Here is an 18,235-nt window from a genome sequence, read left to right on the forward strand (position 1 = left end):
ACAGTAATTAGTTTACCGTATAGACCCCCACCGTTAGCGGTTGGTTCGGCTGGTCTTGGACAGTAATTAGTTTACCGTATAGACCCCCACCGTTAGTGGTTGGTTCGGCTGGTCTTGGACAGTAATTAGTTTACCGTATAGACCCCCACCGTTAGCGGTTGGTTCGGCTGGTCTTGGACAGTAATTAGTTTACCGTATAGACCCCCACCGTTAGCGGTTGGTTCGGCTGGTCTTGGACAGTAATTAGTTTACCGTATAGACCCCCACCGTTAGTGGTTGGTTCGGCTGGTCTTGGACAGTAATTAGTTTACCGTATAGACCCCCACCGTTAGCGGTTGGTTCGGCTGGTCTTGGACAGTAATTAGTTTACCGTATAGACCCCCACCGTTAGTGGTTGGTTCGGCTGGTCTTGGACAGTAATTAGTTTACCGTATAGACCCCCACCGTTAGCGGTTGGTTCGGCTGGTCTTGGACAGTAATTAGTTTACCGTATAGACCCCCACCGTTAGCGGTTGGTTCGGCTGGTCTTGGACAGTAATTAGTTTACCGTATAGACCCCCACCGTTAGTGGTTGGTTTCGGCTGGTCTTGGACAGTAATTAGTTTACCGTATAGACCCCCACCGTTAGTGGTTGGTTCGGCTGGTCTTGGACAGTAATTAGTTTACCGTATAGACCCCCACCGTTAGTGGTTGGTTCGGCTGGTCTTGGACAGTAATTAGTTTACCGTATAGACCCCCACCGTTAGTGGTTGGTTCGGCTGGTCTTGGACAGTAATTAGTTTACCGTATAGACCCCCACCGTTAGTGGTTGGTTCGGCTGGGTTGGACAGTAATTAGTTTACCGTATAGACCCCCACCGTTAGTGGTTGGTTCGGCTGGTCTTGGACAGTAATTAGTTTACCGTATAGACCCCCACCGTTAGCGGTTGGTTCGGCTGGTCTTGGACAGTAATTAGTTTACCGTATAGACCCCCACCGTTAGCGGTTGGTTCGGCTGGTCTTGGACAGTAATTAGTTTACCGTATAGACCCCCACCGTTAGCGGTTGGTTCGGCTGGTCTTGGACAGTAATTAGTTTACCGTATAGACCCCCACCGTTAGCGGTTGGTTCGGCTGGGTTGGACAGTAATTAGTTTACCGTATAGACCCCCACCGTTAGTGGTTGGTTCGGCTGGGTTGGACAGTAATTAGTTTACCGTATAGACCCCCACCGTTAGCGGTTGGTTCGGCTGGTCTTGGACAGTAATTAGTTTACCGTATAGACCTCCACCGTTAGCGGTTGGTTCGGCTGGTCTTGGACAGTAATTAGTTTACCGTATAGACCCCCACCGTTAGTGGTTGGTTCGGCTGGTCTTGGACAGTAATTAGTTTACCGTATAGACCCCCACCGTTAGCGGTTGGTTCGGCTGGTCTTGGATAGATTGATTCAGACTACAGAACGAACCCCCCCCCCACCCCCACATTCTGAATAGGAAAATGAATCAATGATATCATATCAGTCATGAATTGTTGTTAACAATGAGCTCACAAGTCAAATAGTCCACTTGTTTTAAAGGCCAATTGTGTAATTCAACAGCGTGACCATGACACAGTTTTTTTTTGTTTGTTGGTAGAAGGAGGGGGACTGGGGATATGTAACATATTTAAAGATACACATGGTTTGTTTACAAAGTCTAAAAGGATGACAGATGAACCATCAACCTCAGATGAGGGTTATTATAGGGTAAGGACTTAAAAAACAGGCTATTCATCTGCCCACAACAAGATAATATTTGACCTTTATTTAAACTAGGGAAGTCAGTTAAGAACAAATTCTTATTTTACAATGACATCCTTCCCGGGGAACAGTGGGTTAAACTGCCTTGTTCAAGGGGCAAAAATTGACAGATTTTTTTTTTAACCCTATCTGCTCCGGGATTCGAACCAGCATCCTTTTGGGTTACTGGTCCAACGGTCTAACCACTAGAGTACCTGCATGTTACCACATTTCATGAATCAATGAGGGTTTATATGATCATTGAACAGCATTGCCTTTAACAACTTTGCAGGCTATTTATCTGCCGACAACAAGATAATACTTTATTTATTCCAAAGAACAAATTCTTATTTACATTGACGGCCTAGGAACTGCCTTGTTCAGGGGCAGAGCGACAGATTTGTACTTTGTCAGCTCGGGGATTCGATCTTACAACCATTCGGATTACAAGTCCAAAGCTCTAACCGCTAGGCTACGCTGCCGCCTCTACAGTCTAACCGCTAGGCTACGCTGCCACCTCTACACTCTAACCGCTAGGCTACCAGCCACCCTACACTCTAACCACTAGGCTACCTGCCACCTCTACACTCTAACCACTAGGCTACGCTGCCGCCTCTACACTCTAACCACTAGGCTACCCTGCCCCCCCTACACTCTAACCACTAGGCTACGCTGCCACCTCTACACTCTAACCACTAGGCTACTTGCCACCTCTACACTCTAACCACTAGGCTACGCTGCACCTCTACACTCTAACCACTAGGCTACGCTGCAACTCTACACTCTAACCACTAGGCTACGCTGCCACCTCTAACCACTAGACTACCTGCCACCTCTACACTCTAATCACTTGGCTATGTTGCCACCTCTACACTCTAACCACTAGGCTACGCTGCCACCTCTACACTCTAACCACTAGGCTACGCTGCCGCCTCCACACTCTAACCACTAGGCTACGCTGCCACCTCTAACCACTAGACTACCTGCCACCTCTACACTCTAATCACTTGGCTACGCTGCCACCTATACACTCTAACCACTAGGCTACGCTGCCACCTCAACACTCTAACCACTAGGCTACGCTGCCACCTCTACCCTCTAACCACTAGGCTACGCTGCCACCTCTACACTAACCACTAGGCTACGCTGCCACCTCAACACTCTAACCACTAGGCTACGCTGCCACCTCTACACTCTAACCACTAGGCTACGCTGCCACCTCTACACTCTAACCACTAGGCTACGCTGCCGCCTCTACACTCTAACCACTAGGCTACCCTGCCACCTCTACACTCTAACCACTTGGCTACGCTGCCACCTCTACACTCTAACCACTAGGCTACGCTGCCGCCCCTACACTCTAACCACTAGGCTATGCTGCCACCTCTACACTCTAACCACTAGACTACGCTGCCACCTCTACACTCTAACCACTAGACTACGCTGCCACCTCTACACTCTAACCACTAGGCTACGCTGCCACCTCTACACTCTAACCACTAGGCTACGCTGCCACCTCTACACTCTAACCACTAGGCTACCTGCTACCTCCACACTCTAACCACTAGGCTACGCTGCCACCTCTACACTCTAACCACTAGTCTACGCTGCCACCTCTACACTCTAACCACTAGGCTACCTGCTACCTCCACACTCTAACCACTAGGCTACGCTGCCACCTCTACACTCTAACCACTAGTCTACGCTGCCACCTCTACACTCTAACCACTAGGCTACCTGCCACCTCTACACTCTAACCACTAGGCTACGCTGCCACCTCTACACCCTAACCACTAGGCTACCAGCCATCTCTACACTCTAACCACTAGGCTACGCTGCCACCTCTACACTCTAACCACTAGGCTACCTGCCACCTCTACACTCTAACCACTATCCTACGCTGCCACCTCTACACCCTAACCACTAGGCTACCAGCCATCTCTACACTCTAACCACTAGGCTACGCTGCCACCTCTACACTCTAACCACTAGGCTACCTGCCGCCTCTACACTCTAACCACTTGGCTACGCTGCCACCTCTACACTCTAACCACTAGGCTACGCTGCCACCTCTACACTCTAACCACTAGGCTACGCTGCCACCTCTACACTCTAACCACTAGGCTACCTGCTACCTCCACACTCTAACCACTAGGCTACGCTGCCACCTCTACACTCTAACCACTAGTCTACGCTGCCACCTCTACACTCTAACCACTAGGCTACGCTGCCACCTCTACACTCTAACCACTAGGCTACGCTGCCACCTCTACACTCTAACCACTAGGCTACCTGCCACCTCTACACTCTAACCACTAGGCTACGCTGCCACCTCTACACCCTAACCACTAGGCTACCAGCCATCTCTACACTCTAACCACTAGGCTACGCTGCCACCTCTACACTCTAACCACTAGGCTACCTGCCACCTCTACACTCTAACCACTATCCTACGCTGCCACCTCTACACCCTAACCACTAGGCTACCAGCCATCTCTACACTCTAACCACTAGGCTACTCTGCCACCTCTACACTCTAACCACTAGGCTACCTGCCGCCTCTACACTCTAACCACTAGGCTACGCTGCCACCCCTACACTCTAACCACTAGGCTACGCTGCCACCTCTACACTCTAACCACTAGGCTACCTGCCACCTCTACACTCTAACCACTAGGCTACGCTGCCACCTCTACACCCTAACCACTAGGCTACCTGCCACCTCTACACTCTAACCACTAGGCTACCTGCCACCTCTACACTCTAACCACTAGGCTACGCTGCCACCTCCACACTCTAACCACTAGGCTACGCTGCCACCTCTACACTCTAACCACTAGGCTACGCTGCCACCTCTACACTCTAACCACTAGGCTACCAGCCTCCTCTACACTCTAACTATTAGGCTACGCTGCCGCCACCCCTATATGAGATGGGTCGTACAGTTACCATAAAGGGTCTAAACAGATTCGTTCACCAGACCACTTGATGCCTTTGAGAAACCACTTAAATGTATTTCTACTCTGATGAGGTTGTTGTTGTTGTTGTCGTCAACAGTTGCAGTGGGGTGAGTGAAGAAGACATGACGGATTATTATGATGTTCTGGGAGTGTCACGAAGCGCCTCTCCAGAGGACGTGAAGAAGGCGTAAGTACAGGATTCATGCTATATTTTATTATTTGACCGGGTCAGTCTTATTGAGATTAAACATGTCTTTTACAAGACAGACCTGACCAAAATAGCAGCAATACAAAGGCTTTTCAGACACATTAACAATATAAAACACAAAGCTGTACAGTTAAAAAAACAAACGTACATCTAGACATTGACCAGCTGCTTTGGGTAGGTGTACACAACTTCTAGAGGCCAAAACATTGACTAGCTGCTTTGGGTAGGTGTACACAGCATCTACAGGTCAAAACATTGACCAGCTGCTTTGGGTAGGTGTACACAACTTCTAGAGGCCAAAACATTGACCAGCTGCTTTGGGTAGGTGTACACAGCATCTACAGGTCAAAACATTGACCAGCTGCTTTGGGTAGGTGTACACAACTTCTAGAGGTCAAAACATTGACCAGCTGCTTTGGGTAGGTGTACACAACTTCTAGAGGCCAAAACATTGACCAGCTGCTTTGGGTAGGTGTACACAGCATCTACAGGTCAAAACATTGACCAGCTGCTTTGGGGAGGGGTACACAACTTCTAGAGGCCAAAACATTGACTAGCTGCTTTGGGTAGGTGTACACAACTTCTAGAGGCCAAAACATTGACTAGCTGCTTTGGGTAGGCGTACACAACTTCTAGAGGCCAAAACATTGACTAGCTGCTTTGGGTAGGCGTACACAACTTCTAGAGGTCAAAACATTGACCAGCTGCTTTGGGTAGGTGTACACAACTTCTAGAGGCCAAAACATTGACCAGCTGCTTTGGGTAGGTGTACACAACTTCTACAAGTCAAAACATTGACCAGCTGCTTTGGGTAGGTGTACACAACTTCTACAGGTCAACACATTGACCAGCTGCTTTGGGTAGGTGTACACAACTTCTACAGGTCAACACATTGACCAGCTGCTTTGGGTAGGCGTACACAACTTCTAGAGGTCAAAACATTGACCAGCTGCTTTGGGTAGGTGTACACAACTTCTACAGGTCAACACATTGACCAGCTGCTTTGGGTAGGTGTACACAACTTCTACAGGTCAAAACATTGACCAGCTGCTTTGGGTAGGTGTACACAACTTCTACAGGTCAACACATTGACCAGCTGCTTTGGGTAGGCGTACACAACTTCTAGAGGTCAAAACATTGACCAGCTGCTTTGGGTAGGTGTACACAACTTCTACAGGTCAAAACATTGACCAGCTGCTTTGGGTAGGTGTACACAGCATCTACAGGTCAACACATTGACAAGCTGCTTTGGGGAGGGGTGCACAACTTCTAGAGGTCAAAACATTGACCAGCTGCTTTGGGTAGGTGTACACAACTTCTAGAGGTCAAAACATTGACCAGCTGCTTTGGGGAGGGGTACACAACATCTAGAGGTCAAAACATTGACAGTCCCCCACTCCATTCTATACGGTGTAGTTATAGGTTAAATAGTAGACTGGTGAGGTTTATCTGTCTAGTTAGTTACAGGTTAAATAGTAGACTGGTGTGGTTTATCTGTCTAGTTAGTTACAGGTTAAATTGTAGACTGGTGAGGTTTATCTGTCTAGTTAGTTACAGGTTAAATAGTAGACTGGTGAGGTTTATCTGTCTAGTTACAGGTTAAATAGTAGACTGGTGAGGTTTATCTGTCTAGTTACAGGTTAAATAGTAGACTGGTGAGGTTTATCTGTCTAGTTAGTTACAGGTTAAATAGTAGACTGGTGAGGTTTATCTGTCTAGTTACAGGTTAAATAGTAGACTGGTGAGGTTTATCTGTCTAGTTAGTTACAGGTTAAATAGTAGACTGGTGAGGTTTATCTGTCTAGTTAGTTACAGGTTAAATAGTAGACTGGGGTGGTTTATCTGTCTAGTTAGTTACAGGTTAAATAGTAGACTGGTATGGTTTATCTGTCTAGTTAGTTACAGGTTAAATAGTAGACTGGTATGGTTTATCTGTCTAGTTAGTTACAGGTTAAATAGTAGACTGGTATGGTTTATCTGTCTAGTTAGTTACAGGTTAAATAGTAGACTGGTGAGGTTTATCTGTCTAGTTACAGGTTAAATAGTAGACTGGTGAGGTTTATCTGTCTAGTTAGTTACAGGTTAAATAGTAGACTGGTGTGGTTTATCTGTCTAGTTACAGGTTAAATAGTAGACTGGTGAGGTTTATCTGTCTAGTTAGTTACAGGTTAAATAGTAGACTGGTGTGGTTTATCTGTCTAGTTAGTTACAGGTTAAATAGTAGACTGGTGTGGTTTATCTGTCTAGTTAGTTACAGGTTAAATAGTAGACTGGTGAGGTTTATCTGTCTAGTTAGTTACAGGTTAAATAGTAGACTTGTGTGGTTTATCTGTCTAGTTACAGGTTAAATAGTAGACTGGTGAGGTTTATCTGTCTAGTTACAGGTTAAATAGTAGACTGGGGTGGTTTATCTGTCTAGTTAAAGGTTAAATAGTAGACTGGTGTGGTTTATCTGTCTAGTTAGTTACAGGTTAAATAGTAGACTGGTGTGGTTTATCTGTCTAGTTAGTTACAGGTTAAATAGTAGACTGGTGTGGTTTATCTGTCTAGTTAGTTACAGGTTAAATAGTAGACTGGTGTGGTTTATCTGTCTAGTTACAGGTTAAATAGTAGACTGTTGAGGTTTATCTGTCTAGTTAGTTACAGGTTAAATAGTAGACTGGTGAGGTTTATCTGTCTAGTTACAGGTTAAATAGTAGACTGGTGTGGTTTATCTGTCTAGTTACAGGTTAAATAGTAGACTGGTGTGGTTTATCTGCCTAGTTAGTTACAGGTTAAATAGTAGACTGGTGAGGTTTATCTGTCTAGTTAGTTACAGGTTAAATAGTAGACTGGTGAGGTTTATCTGTCTAGTTAGTTACAGGTTAAATAGTAGACTGGTGAGGTTTATCTGTCTAGTTAGTTACAGGTTAAATAGTAGACTGGTGAGGTTTATCTGTCTAGTTACAGGTTAAATAGTAGACTGTTGAGGTTTATCTGTCTAGTTAGTTACAGGTTAAATAGTAGACTGGTGAGGTTTATCTGTCTAGTTAGTTACAGGTTAAATAGTAGACTGATGAGGTTTATCTCTCTAGTTAGTTACAGGTTAAATAGTAGACTGGTGTGGTTTATCTGTCTAGTTAGTTACAGGTTAAATAGTAGACTGGTGTGGTTTATCTGTCTAGTTAGTTACAGGTTAAATTGTATACTGGTGTGGTTTATCTGTCTAGTTAGTTACAGGTTAAATAGTAGACTGGTGAGGTTTATCTGTCTAGTTAGTTACAGGTTAAATAGTAGACTGGTGAGGTTTATCTGTCTAGTTACAGGTTAAATAGTAGACTGGTGTGGTTTATCTGTCTAGTTAGTTACAGGTTAAATAGTAGACTGGTGAGGTTTATCTGTCTAGTTAGTTACATGTTAAATAGTAGACTGGTGTGGTTTATCTGTCTAGTTAGTTACAGGTTAAATAGTAGACTGGTGAGGTTTATCTGTCTAGTTAGTTACAGGTTAAATATTAGACTGGTGTGGTTTATCTGTCTAGTTACAGGTTAAATAGTAGACTGGTGAGGTTTATCTGTCTAGTTAGTTACAGGTTAAATAGTAGACTGGTGTGGTTTATCTGTCTAGTTAGTTACAGGTTAAATAGTAGACTGGTGTGGTTTATCTGTCTAGTTAGTTACAGGTTAAATAGTAGACTGGTGAGGTTTATCTGCCTAGTTAGTTACAGGTTAAATAGTAGACTGGTGTGGTTTATCTGTCTAGTTAGTTACAGGTTAAATAGTAGACTGGTGAGGTTTATCTGTCTAGTTAGTTACAGGTTAAATAGTAGACTGGTGTGGTTTATCTGTCTAGTTAGTTACAGGTTAAATAGTAGACTGGTGAGGTTTATCTGTCTAGTTACAGGTTAAATAGTAGACTGGTGAGGTTTATCTGTCTAGTTAGTTACAGGTTAAATAGTAGACTGGTGTGGTTTATCTGCCTAGTTAGTTACAGGTTAAATAGTAGACTGGTGAGGTTTATCTGTCTAGTTAGTTACAGGTTACATAGTAGACTGGTGTGGTTTATCTGTCTAGTTAGTTACAGGTTAAATAGTAGACTGGTGTGGTTTATCTGTGTAGTTAGTTACAGGTTAAATAGTAGACTGGTGAGGTTTATCTGTCTAGTTACAGGTTAAATAGTAGACTGGTGAGGTTTATCTGTCTAGTTAGTTACAGGTTAAATAGTAGACTGGTGTGGTTTATCTGTCTAGTTAGTTACAGGTTAAATAGTAGACTGGTGAGGTTTATCTGTCTAGTTAGTTACAGGTTAAATAGTAGACTGGGGTGGTTTATCTGTCTAGTTAGTTACAGGTTAAATAGTAGACTGGTGTGGTTTATCTGTCTAGTTAGTTACAGGTTAAATAGTAGACTGGTGAGGTTTATCTGTCTAGTTACAGGTTAAATAGTAGACTGGTGAGGTTTATCTGTCTAGTTACAGGTTAAATAGTAGACTGGTGAGGTTTATCTGTCTAGTTAGTTACAGGTTAAATAGTAGACTGGTGAGGTTTATCTGTCTAGTTAGTTACAGGTTAAATAGTAGACTGGTGAGGTTTATCTGTCTAGTTACAGGTTAAATAGTAGACTGGTGAGGTTTATCTGCCTAGTTAGTTACAGGTTAAATAGTAGACTGGTGAGGTTTATCTGTCTAGTTAGTTACAGGTTAAATAGTAGACTGGTGAGGTTTATCTGTCTAGTTACAGGTTAAATAGTAGACTGGTGTGGTTTATCTGTCTAGTTAGTTACAGGTTAAATAGTAGACTGGTGTGGTTTATCTGTCTAGTTACAGGTTAAATAGTAGACTGGTGAGGTTTATCTGTCTAGTTACAGGTTAAATAGTAGACTGGTGTGGTTTATCTGTCTAGTTAGTTACAGGTTAAATAGTAGACTGGTGTGGTTTATCTGTCTAGTTACAGGTTAAATAGTAGACTGGTGTGGTTTATCTGTCTAGTTACAGGTTAAATAGTAGACTGGTGTGGTTTATCTGTCTAGTTAGTTACAGGTTAAATAGTAGACTGGTGTGGTTTATCTGTCTAGTTAGTTACAGGTTAAATAGTAGACTGGTGAGGTTTATCTGTCTAGTTAGTTACAGGTTAAATAGTAGACTGGTGAGGTTTATCTGTCTAGTTACAGGTTAAATAGTAGACTGGTGTGGTTTATCTGTCTAGTTAGTTACAGGTTAAATAGTAGACTGGTGTGGTTTATCTGTCTAGTTAGTTACAGGTTAAATAGTAGACTGGTGAGGTTTATCTGTCTAGTTACAGGTTAAATAGTAGACTGGTGTGGTTTATCTGTCTAGTTAGTTACAGGTTAAATAGTAGACTGTTGAGGTTTATCTGTTTAGTTAGTTACAGGTTAAATAGTAGACTGGTGTGGTTTATCTGTCTAGTTAGTTACAGGTTAAATAGTAGACTGGTGAGGTTTATCTGTCTAGTTAGTTACAGGTTAAATAGTAGACTGGTGAGGTTTATCTGTCTAGTTAGTTACAGGTTAAATAGTAGACTGGTGAGGTTTATCTGTCTAGTTAGTTACAGGTTAAATAGTAGACTGGTGAGGTTTATCTGTCTAGTTACAGGTTAAATAGTAGACTGGTGAGGTTTATCTGTCTAGTTAGTTACAGGTTAAATAGTAGACTGGTGAGGTTTATCTGTCTAGTTAGTTACAGGTTAAATAGTAGACTGGTGAGGTTTATCTGTCTAGTTAGTTACAGGTTAAATAGTAGACTGGGGTGGTTTATCTGTCTAGTTAGTTACAGGTTAAATAGTAGACTGGTATGGTTTATCTGTCTAGTTAGTTACAGGTTAAATAGTAGACTGGTGTGGTTTATCTGTCTAGTTAGTTACAGGTTAAATAGTAGACTGGTGAGGTTTATCTGTCTAGTTAGTTACAGGTTAAATAGTAGACTGGTGAGGTTTATCTGTCTAGTTACAGGTTAAATAGTAGACTGGTGTGGTTTATCTGTCTAGTTAGTTACAGGTTAAATAGTAGACTGGTGTGGTTTATCTGTCTAGTTAGTTACAGGTTAAATTGTAGACTGGTGTGGTTTATCTGTCTAGTTAGTTACAGGTTAAATAGTAGACTGGTGAGGTTTATCTGTCTAGTTAGTTACAGGTTAAATAGTAGACTGGTGAGGTTTATCTGTCTAGTTACAGGTTAAATAGTAGACTGGTGTGGTTTATCTGTCTAGTTAGTTACAGGTTAAATAGTAGACTGGTGAGGTTTATCTGTCTAGTTAGTTACATGTTAAATAGTAGACTGGTGTGGTTTATCTGTCTAGTTAGTTACAGGTTAAATAGTAGACTGGTGAGGTTTATCTGTCTAGTTAGTTACAGGTTAAATATTAGACTGGTGTGGTTTATCTGTCTAGTTACAGGTTAAATAGTAGACTGGTGAGGTTTATCTGTCTAGTTAGTTACAGGTTAAATAGTAGACTGGTGTGGTTTATCTGTCTAGTTAGTTACAGGTTAAATAGTAGACTGGTGTGGTTTATCTGTCTAGTTAGTTACAGGTTAAATAGTAGACTGGTGAGGTTTATCTGCCTAGTTAGTTACAGGTTAAATAGTAGACTGGTGTGGTTTATCTGTCTAGTTAGTTACAGGTTAAATAGTAGACTGGTGAGGTTTATCTGTCTAGTTAGTTACAGGTTAAATAGTAGACTGGTGTGGTTTATCTGTCTAGTTAGTTACAGGTTAAATAGTAGACTGGTGAGTTTTATCTGTCTAATTACAGGTTAAATAGTAGACTGGTGATGTTTATCTGTCTAGTTAGTTACAGGTTAAATAGTAGACTGGTGTGGTTTATCTGCCTAGTTAGTTACAGGTTAAATAGTAGACTGGTGAGGTTTATCTGTCTAGTTAGTTACAGGTTAAATAGTAGACTGGTGTGGTTTATCTGTCTAGTTAGTTACAGGTTAAATAGTAGACTGGTGTGGTTTATCTGTCTAGTTAGTTACAGGTTAAATAGTAGACTGGTGAGGTTTATCTGTCTAGTTACAGGTTAAATAGTAGACTGGTGAGGTTTATCTGTCTAGTTAGTTACAGGTTAAATAGTAGACTGGTGTGGTTTATCTGTCTAGTTACAGGTTAAATAGTAGACTGGTGTGGTTTATCTGTCTAGTTAGTTACAGGTTAAATAGTAGACTGGTGAGGTTTATCTGTCTAGTTAGTTACAGGTTAAATAGTAGACTGGTGTGGTTTATCTGTCTAGTTACAGGTTAAATAGTAGACTGGTGAGGTTTATCTGTCTAGTTAGTTACAGGTTAAATAGTAGACTGGTGTGGTTTATCTGTCTAGTTACAGGTTAAATAGTAGACTGGTGAGGTTTATCTGTCTAGTTAGTTACAGGTTAAATAGTAGACTGGTGTGGTTTATCTGTCTAGTTAGTTACAGGTTAAATAGTAGACTGGTGTGGTTTATCTGTCTAGTTAGTTACAGGTTAAATAGTAGACTGGTGAGGTTTATCTGTCTAGTTAGTTACAGGTTAAATAGTAGACTGGTGAGGTTTATCTGTCTAGTTACAGGTTAAATAGTAGACTGGTGAGGTTTATCTGTCTAGTTAGTTACAGGTTAAATAGTAGACTGGTGTGGTTTATCTGTCTAGTTAGTTACAGGTTAAATAGTAGACTGGTGAGGTTTATCTGTCTAGTTAGTTACAGGTTAAATAGTAGACTGGGGTGGTTTATCTGTCTAGTTAGTTACAGGTTAAATAGTAGACTGGTGTGGTTTATCTGTCTAGTTAGTTACAGGTTAAATAGTAGACTGGTGAGGTTTATCTGTCTAGTTACAGGTTAAATAGTAGACTGGTGAGGTTTATCTGTCTAGTTACAGGTTAAATAGTAGACTGGTGAGGTTTATCTGTCTAGTTAGTTACAGGTTAAATAGTAGACTGGTGAGGTTTATCTGTCTAGTTAGTTACAGGTTAAATAGTAGACTGGTGAGGTTTATCTGTCTAGTTACAGGTTAAATAGTAGACTGGTGAGGTTTATCTGCCTAGTTAGTTACAGGTTAAATAGTAGACTGGTGAGGTTTATCTGTCTAGTTAGTTACAGGTTAAATAGTAGACTGGTGAGGTTTATCTGTCTAGTTACAGGTTAAATAGTAGACTGGTGTGGTTTATCTGTCTAGTTAGTTACAGGTTAAATAGTAGACTGGTGTGGTTTATCTGTCTAGTTACAGGTTAAATAGTAGACTGGTGAGGTTTATCTGTCTAGTTACAGGTTAAATAGTAGACTGGTGTGGTTTATCTGTCTAGTTAGTTACAGGTTAAATAGTAGACTGGGGTGGTTTATCTGTCTAGTTACAGGTTAAATAGTAGACTGGTGTGGTTTATCTGTCTAGTTAGTTACAGGTTAAATAGTAGACTGGTGAGGTTTATCTGTCTAGTTAGTTATAGGTTAAATAGTAGACTGGTGTGGTTTATCTGTCTAGTTAGTTACAGGTTAAATAGTAGACTGGTATGGTTTATCTGTCTAGTTAGTTACAGGTTAAGTCGTAGACTGGTGAGGTTTATCTGTATATCCTTACGGTAGCTATTGATAGCTCAACCACACAGACTGATAGAGTTACTGGACAGACACAGAAACCTTTTTAAACATTAATTACTCACTGTATCCCAAATTATACCCTATACCCTATGTAGTGCACTACTTTAGACCAGAGCCCTATGGAACCCTATTCCCTATAATGTGCACTACTTTAGATCAGAGCCCTATAGAACCCTATTCCCTATATAGTGCACTACTTTAGACCAGAGCCCTATAGAACCCTATTCCCTATTTAGTGCACTACATTAGACCAGAGCCCTATATAACCCTATTCCCTATATTGTGCACTACTTTAGACCAGAGCCCTATAGAACCCTATTCCCTATATAGTGCACTACTTTAGACCAGAGCCCTATAGAACCCTATTCCCTATATTGTGCACTACTTTAGACCAGAGCCCTATGGCACCCTATTCCCTATATTGTGCACTACTTTAGACCAGAGCCCTATGGCACCCTTTTCCCTATATTGTGCACTACTTTTGACCAACTCCAGACAGGGAAGTGCACTATGTAGGGAATAGTGTGCCATTTGGGATGCACACTCCGTTTCATGACTCAGCACAGTTTAAATAAGGATGATTCATCCCCATCTGTCTCTCTCTCTCTCTCTGTCTCTCTGTCTCTACCTCTGTCTCTCTCTACCTCTGTCTGTCTGTCTCTCTCTCTGTCTCTCTCTCTGTCTGTCTGTCTCTCTCTCTCTCTCTCTCTCTCTCTCTCTCTCTCTCTGTCTCTCTCTCTTCCTCTCCCTCTGTCTCCCTCTGTCTCTCCCTCTGTCTCTCCTTGTCTCTCTCTCTCCCTCTGTCTCTCTATCTCTGTCTCTCTCTCTCTCTCTCTCTCTCTCTCTCTTTCTGTCTCTACCTCTGTCTCTCCCTGTCTCTCTCTCTGTCTGTCTGTCTCTCTCTCTCTCTCTCTCTCTGTCGCTCTCTCTCTCTCTCTGTCTCTCTCTCTGTCTCTCTGTCGCTCTGTCTCTCTCTGTCTCTCTCTCTCTCTCTCTCTGTCTCTCTCTGTCGCTCTGTCTCTCTCTGTCTCTCTCTGTCTCTCTCGCTCTCTCTCTCTCTCTCTCTCTCTCTCTTTGTCACCTGGACGGGCATTGAGTTACCAACGATCCTCTTTCTTTAAGCTCAATGCTCAGATTTTGTCTCCTGCATCAGATGTTGTGTCCTGTCAGTCTTCTGCATACAGTGGGGCAAAAAAAGTATTTAGTCAGCCACCAATTGTGCAAGTTCTCCCACTTAAAAAGATGAGAGGCCTGTAATTTTCATCATAGGTACACTTCAACTACGACAGACAAAATTTGAAAAAAAAATCCAGAAAATCACATTATTTGGTCACCTACAAACAAGCAAGATTTCTGGCTCTCACAAACCTGAAACTTCTTCTTTAAGAGGCTCCTCTGTCCTCCACTCAGTACCTGTATTAATGGCACCTGTTTGAACTTGTTATCAGTATAAAAGACACCTGTCCACAACCTCAAACAGTCACACTCCAAACTCCACTATGGCCAAGACCAAAGAGCTGTCAAAGGACACCAGAAACAAAATTGTAGACCTGCACCAGGCTGGGAAGACTGAATCTGCAATAGGTAAGCAGCTTGGTTTGAAGAAATCAACTGTGGGAGCAATTATTAGGAAATGGAAGACATACAAGACCACTGATAATCTCCCTCGATCTGGGGCTCCACGCAAGATCTCACCCCGTGGGGTTAAAATGATCACAAGAACAGTGAGCAAAAATCCCAGAACCACACAGGGGAACCTAGTGAATGACCTGCAGAGAGCTGGGACCAAAGTAACAAAGCCTACCATCAGTAACACACTACGCCGCCAGGGACTCAAATCCTGCAGTGCCAGACGTGTCCCCCTGCTTAAGCCAGTACATGTCCAGGCCCGTCTGAAGTTTGCTACAGAGCATTTGGATGATCCAGAAGAAGATTGGGAGAATGTCATATGGTCAGATGAAACCAAAATATAACTTTTTGGTAAAAACTCAACTCGTCGTGTTTGGAGGACAAAGAATGCTGAGTTGCATCCAAAGAACACCATACCTACTGTGAAGCATGGGGGTGGAAACATCATGCTTTGGGGCTGTTTTTCTGCAAATGGACCAGGATGACTGATCCGTGTAAGGGAAAGAATGAATGGGGCCATGTATCGTGAGATTTTGAGTGAAAACCTCTTTCCATCAGCAACGGCATTGAAGATGAAACGTGGCTGGGTCTTTCAGCATGACAATGATCCCAAATACACCGCCCGGGCAACGAAGGAGTGGCTTTGTAAGAAGCATTTCAAGGTCCTGGAGTGGCCTAGCCAGTCTCCAGATCTCAACCCCATAGAAAATCTTTGGAGGGAGTTGAAAGTCCGTGTTTCCCAGCAACAGCTCCAAAACATCACTGCTCTAGAGGAGATCTGCATGGAGGAATGGGCCAAAATACCAGCAACAGTTTGTGAAAACCTTGTGAAGACTTACAGAAAACGTTTGACCTCTGTCATTGTCAACAAAGGGTATATAACAAAGTATTGAGAAACTTTTGTTATTGACTAAATATTTATTTTCCACCATAATTTTCAAATAAATTCATTAAAAATCCTACAATTTGATTTTCTGGATTTTTTTTCTCATGTTGGCTGTCATAGTTGAAGTGTACCTATGATGACAGGCCTCTCTCATCTTTTTAAGTGGGAGAACTTGCACAATTGGTGGCTGACTAAATACTTTTTTGCCCCACTGTATGTTTCCTATAGTCTTCTATAGTCTTTTAGGCTTGTCCTCTGTTCCCCTCCAAAAGGGAATACTTTTTTGCCCCACTGTATGTTTCCTGTAGTCTTCTATAGTCTTTTAGGCTTGTCCTCTGTTTCCCCTCCAAAAGGGAATACTTTTTTGCCTCACTGTATGTTTCCTATAGTCTTCTATAGTCTTTTAGGCTTGTCCTCTGTTCCCCTCCAAAAGGGAATACTTTTTTGCCCCACTGTATGTTTCCTATAGTCTTTTAGGCTTGTCCTCTGTTTTTCCCCTCCAAAAGGGAAGACTTTTTTGCCCCACTGTATGTTTCCTATAGTCTTCTATAGTCTTTTAGGCTTGTCCTCTGTTCCCCTCCAAAAGGGAATACTTTTTTGCCCCACTGTATGTTTCCTATAGTCTTTTAGGCTTGTCCTCTGTTTTTCCCCTCCAAAAGGGAAGACTTTTTTGCCCCACTGTATGTTTCCTATAGTCTTCTATAGTCTTTTAGGCTTGTCCTCTGTTTCCCCTCCAAAAGGGAAGACTTTTGTCTTCAAACGTTGCTCTCAAAATAAGACGCTGCTTTAATACCTTTCCTTTATAGGCCAACAATGTAGCTTTGAAAATGGTTACTTGTGGTATTGAATATGTCACTGTGTTTGTGTGTGAAGGTACAGGAAACAGGCTCTGCGATGGCATCCGGACAAGAACCCAGACAACAAGGAGGAGGCAGAGAGGAAGTTTAAGGAGCTGGCTGAGGCCTATGAAGTTCTGTCAGACCGTAAGACAAACCTCAACCTGGTTTAAACCTATAATTAACCTAATTATTACCCCTTCTCCACTGTTCTGTGGACTTCGTGTTTAACAACAGTGAGAATACGTCTCCTTATCTTTACAGGGAGAAAACGAGAGGCGTATGATACCTATGGCAAAGACCGAATTCCCAACAACACAGGTGAAGGAATCTTCTCTGTTCTATCTCTTGTGATTCTGTTTCTAAAACACGTTTCGAGGTATCCCTTATGGGATACGCCTTAGGACGAGTCACAAACTCCAAGTATGTAATCACACAGCGTCTGTTGGAGAAAGACAGGTCAAGTGTCGAATGAGGTTAGCCCCTCTCCTCCGTAAAGGGAGCCACTCGTTCGCCAACTGGTCATTCTCGCCTGTCTTCCTTGCGGAAGTGACTGCGTTCACTAAAAAAACTCCCCTTAGCACGACTAGATTCCTTTCTTCCTAGTGAACCATTATCAGAGGAACCGTGAGGTTAACACTGCTGAATGTAGGACCGTGAGGTTAACACTGCTGAATGTAGGACCGTGAGGTTAACTCTGCTGAATGTAGGACCTTGAGGTTAACTCTGCTGAATGTAGGACCGTGAGGTTAACGCTGCTGAATGTAGGACCGTGAGGTTAACTCTGCTGAATGTAGGACCTTGAGGTTAACTCTGCTGAATGTAGGACCTTGAGGTTAACTCTGCTGAATGTAGGACCTTGAGGTTAACGCTGCTGAATGTAGGACCGTGAGGTTAACGCTGCTGAATGTAGGACCTTGAGGTTAACTCTGCTGAATGTAGGACCTTGAGGTTAACTCTGCTGAATGTAGGACCTTGAGGTTAACACTGCTGAATGTCAGTCTCAGTTTAGCTAACGCCACATGGCTAGCTATTGAGCCTTGGTTAGCCCTTGCCGCAAAGACTTGCTAACTTGGCTAGCTAACCACACAAAGGGTTCAACTTGCCCAGCCTCTCGGACAAGGAAAAGGCTATCACGGCTAACAAACTGTTTGGGCCTTCTGACGCTACCATGCGACAAAAGTTTGAAGGTGAAGTCTCAAACTTCTTCTTACCCTGTAGACCTAGGTACCGTGGCAACTTTGTCTACCCCTCCACAAAGCAAGGAGGGGGCAACTTCTATGCTTCTGAAACCCCTTCTGAAACCCCCACAGGGAAGACTCACTCAACCCCCCCCCCCCCAACCCCCCCAAAGCTCTTCCCTCAGTCGCCACCAATCACTGTCCCCAAATACCAGTCTTTCAACC

The 18,235-nt window shown here is 42.7% G+C and overlaps 1 protein-coding gene across 3 annotated transcripts in view; it reads left to right on the forward strand.

The window, feature by feature from the left end:
• Positions 1–18,235, forward strand: part of LOC110519361 (dnaJ homolog subfamily B member 6-like) — a 42,639-nt gene that overhangs the window by 4,321 nt on the left and 20,083 nt on the right. For all 3 annotated transcript variants that reach the window (XM_036975343.1, XM_036975341.1, XM_036975342.1), the window contains exons 2-4: positions 4,812–4,901; positions 16,867–16,976; positions 17,094–17,150. In XM_036975343.1, coding sequence (XP_036831238.1) covers positions 4,837–4,901; positions 16,867–16,976; positions 17,094–17,150 — 232 coding nt within the window. In that variant the 5' untranslated portion in view covers positions 4,812–4,836. The remainder of the gene's footprint in view (positions 1–4,811; positions 4,902–16,866; positions 16,977–17,093; positions 17,151–18,235) is intronic.

The sequence above is a fragment of the Oncorhynchus mykiss genome, chromosome 3, assembly GCF_013265735.2.
Source record: "Oncorhynchus mykiss isolate Arlee chromosome 3, USDA_OmykA_1.1, whole genome shotgun sequence".
Classification (NCBI taxonomy): domain Eukaryota; kingdom Metazoa; phylum Chordata; class Actinopteri; order Salmoniformes; family Salmonidae; genus Oncorhynchus; species Oncorhynchus mykiss.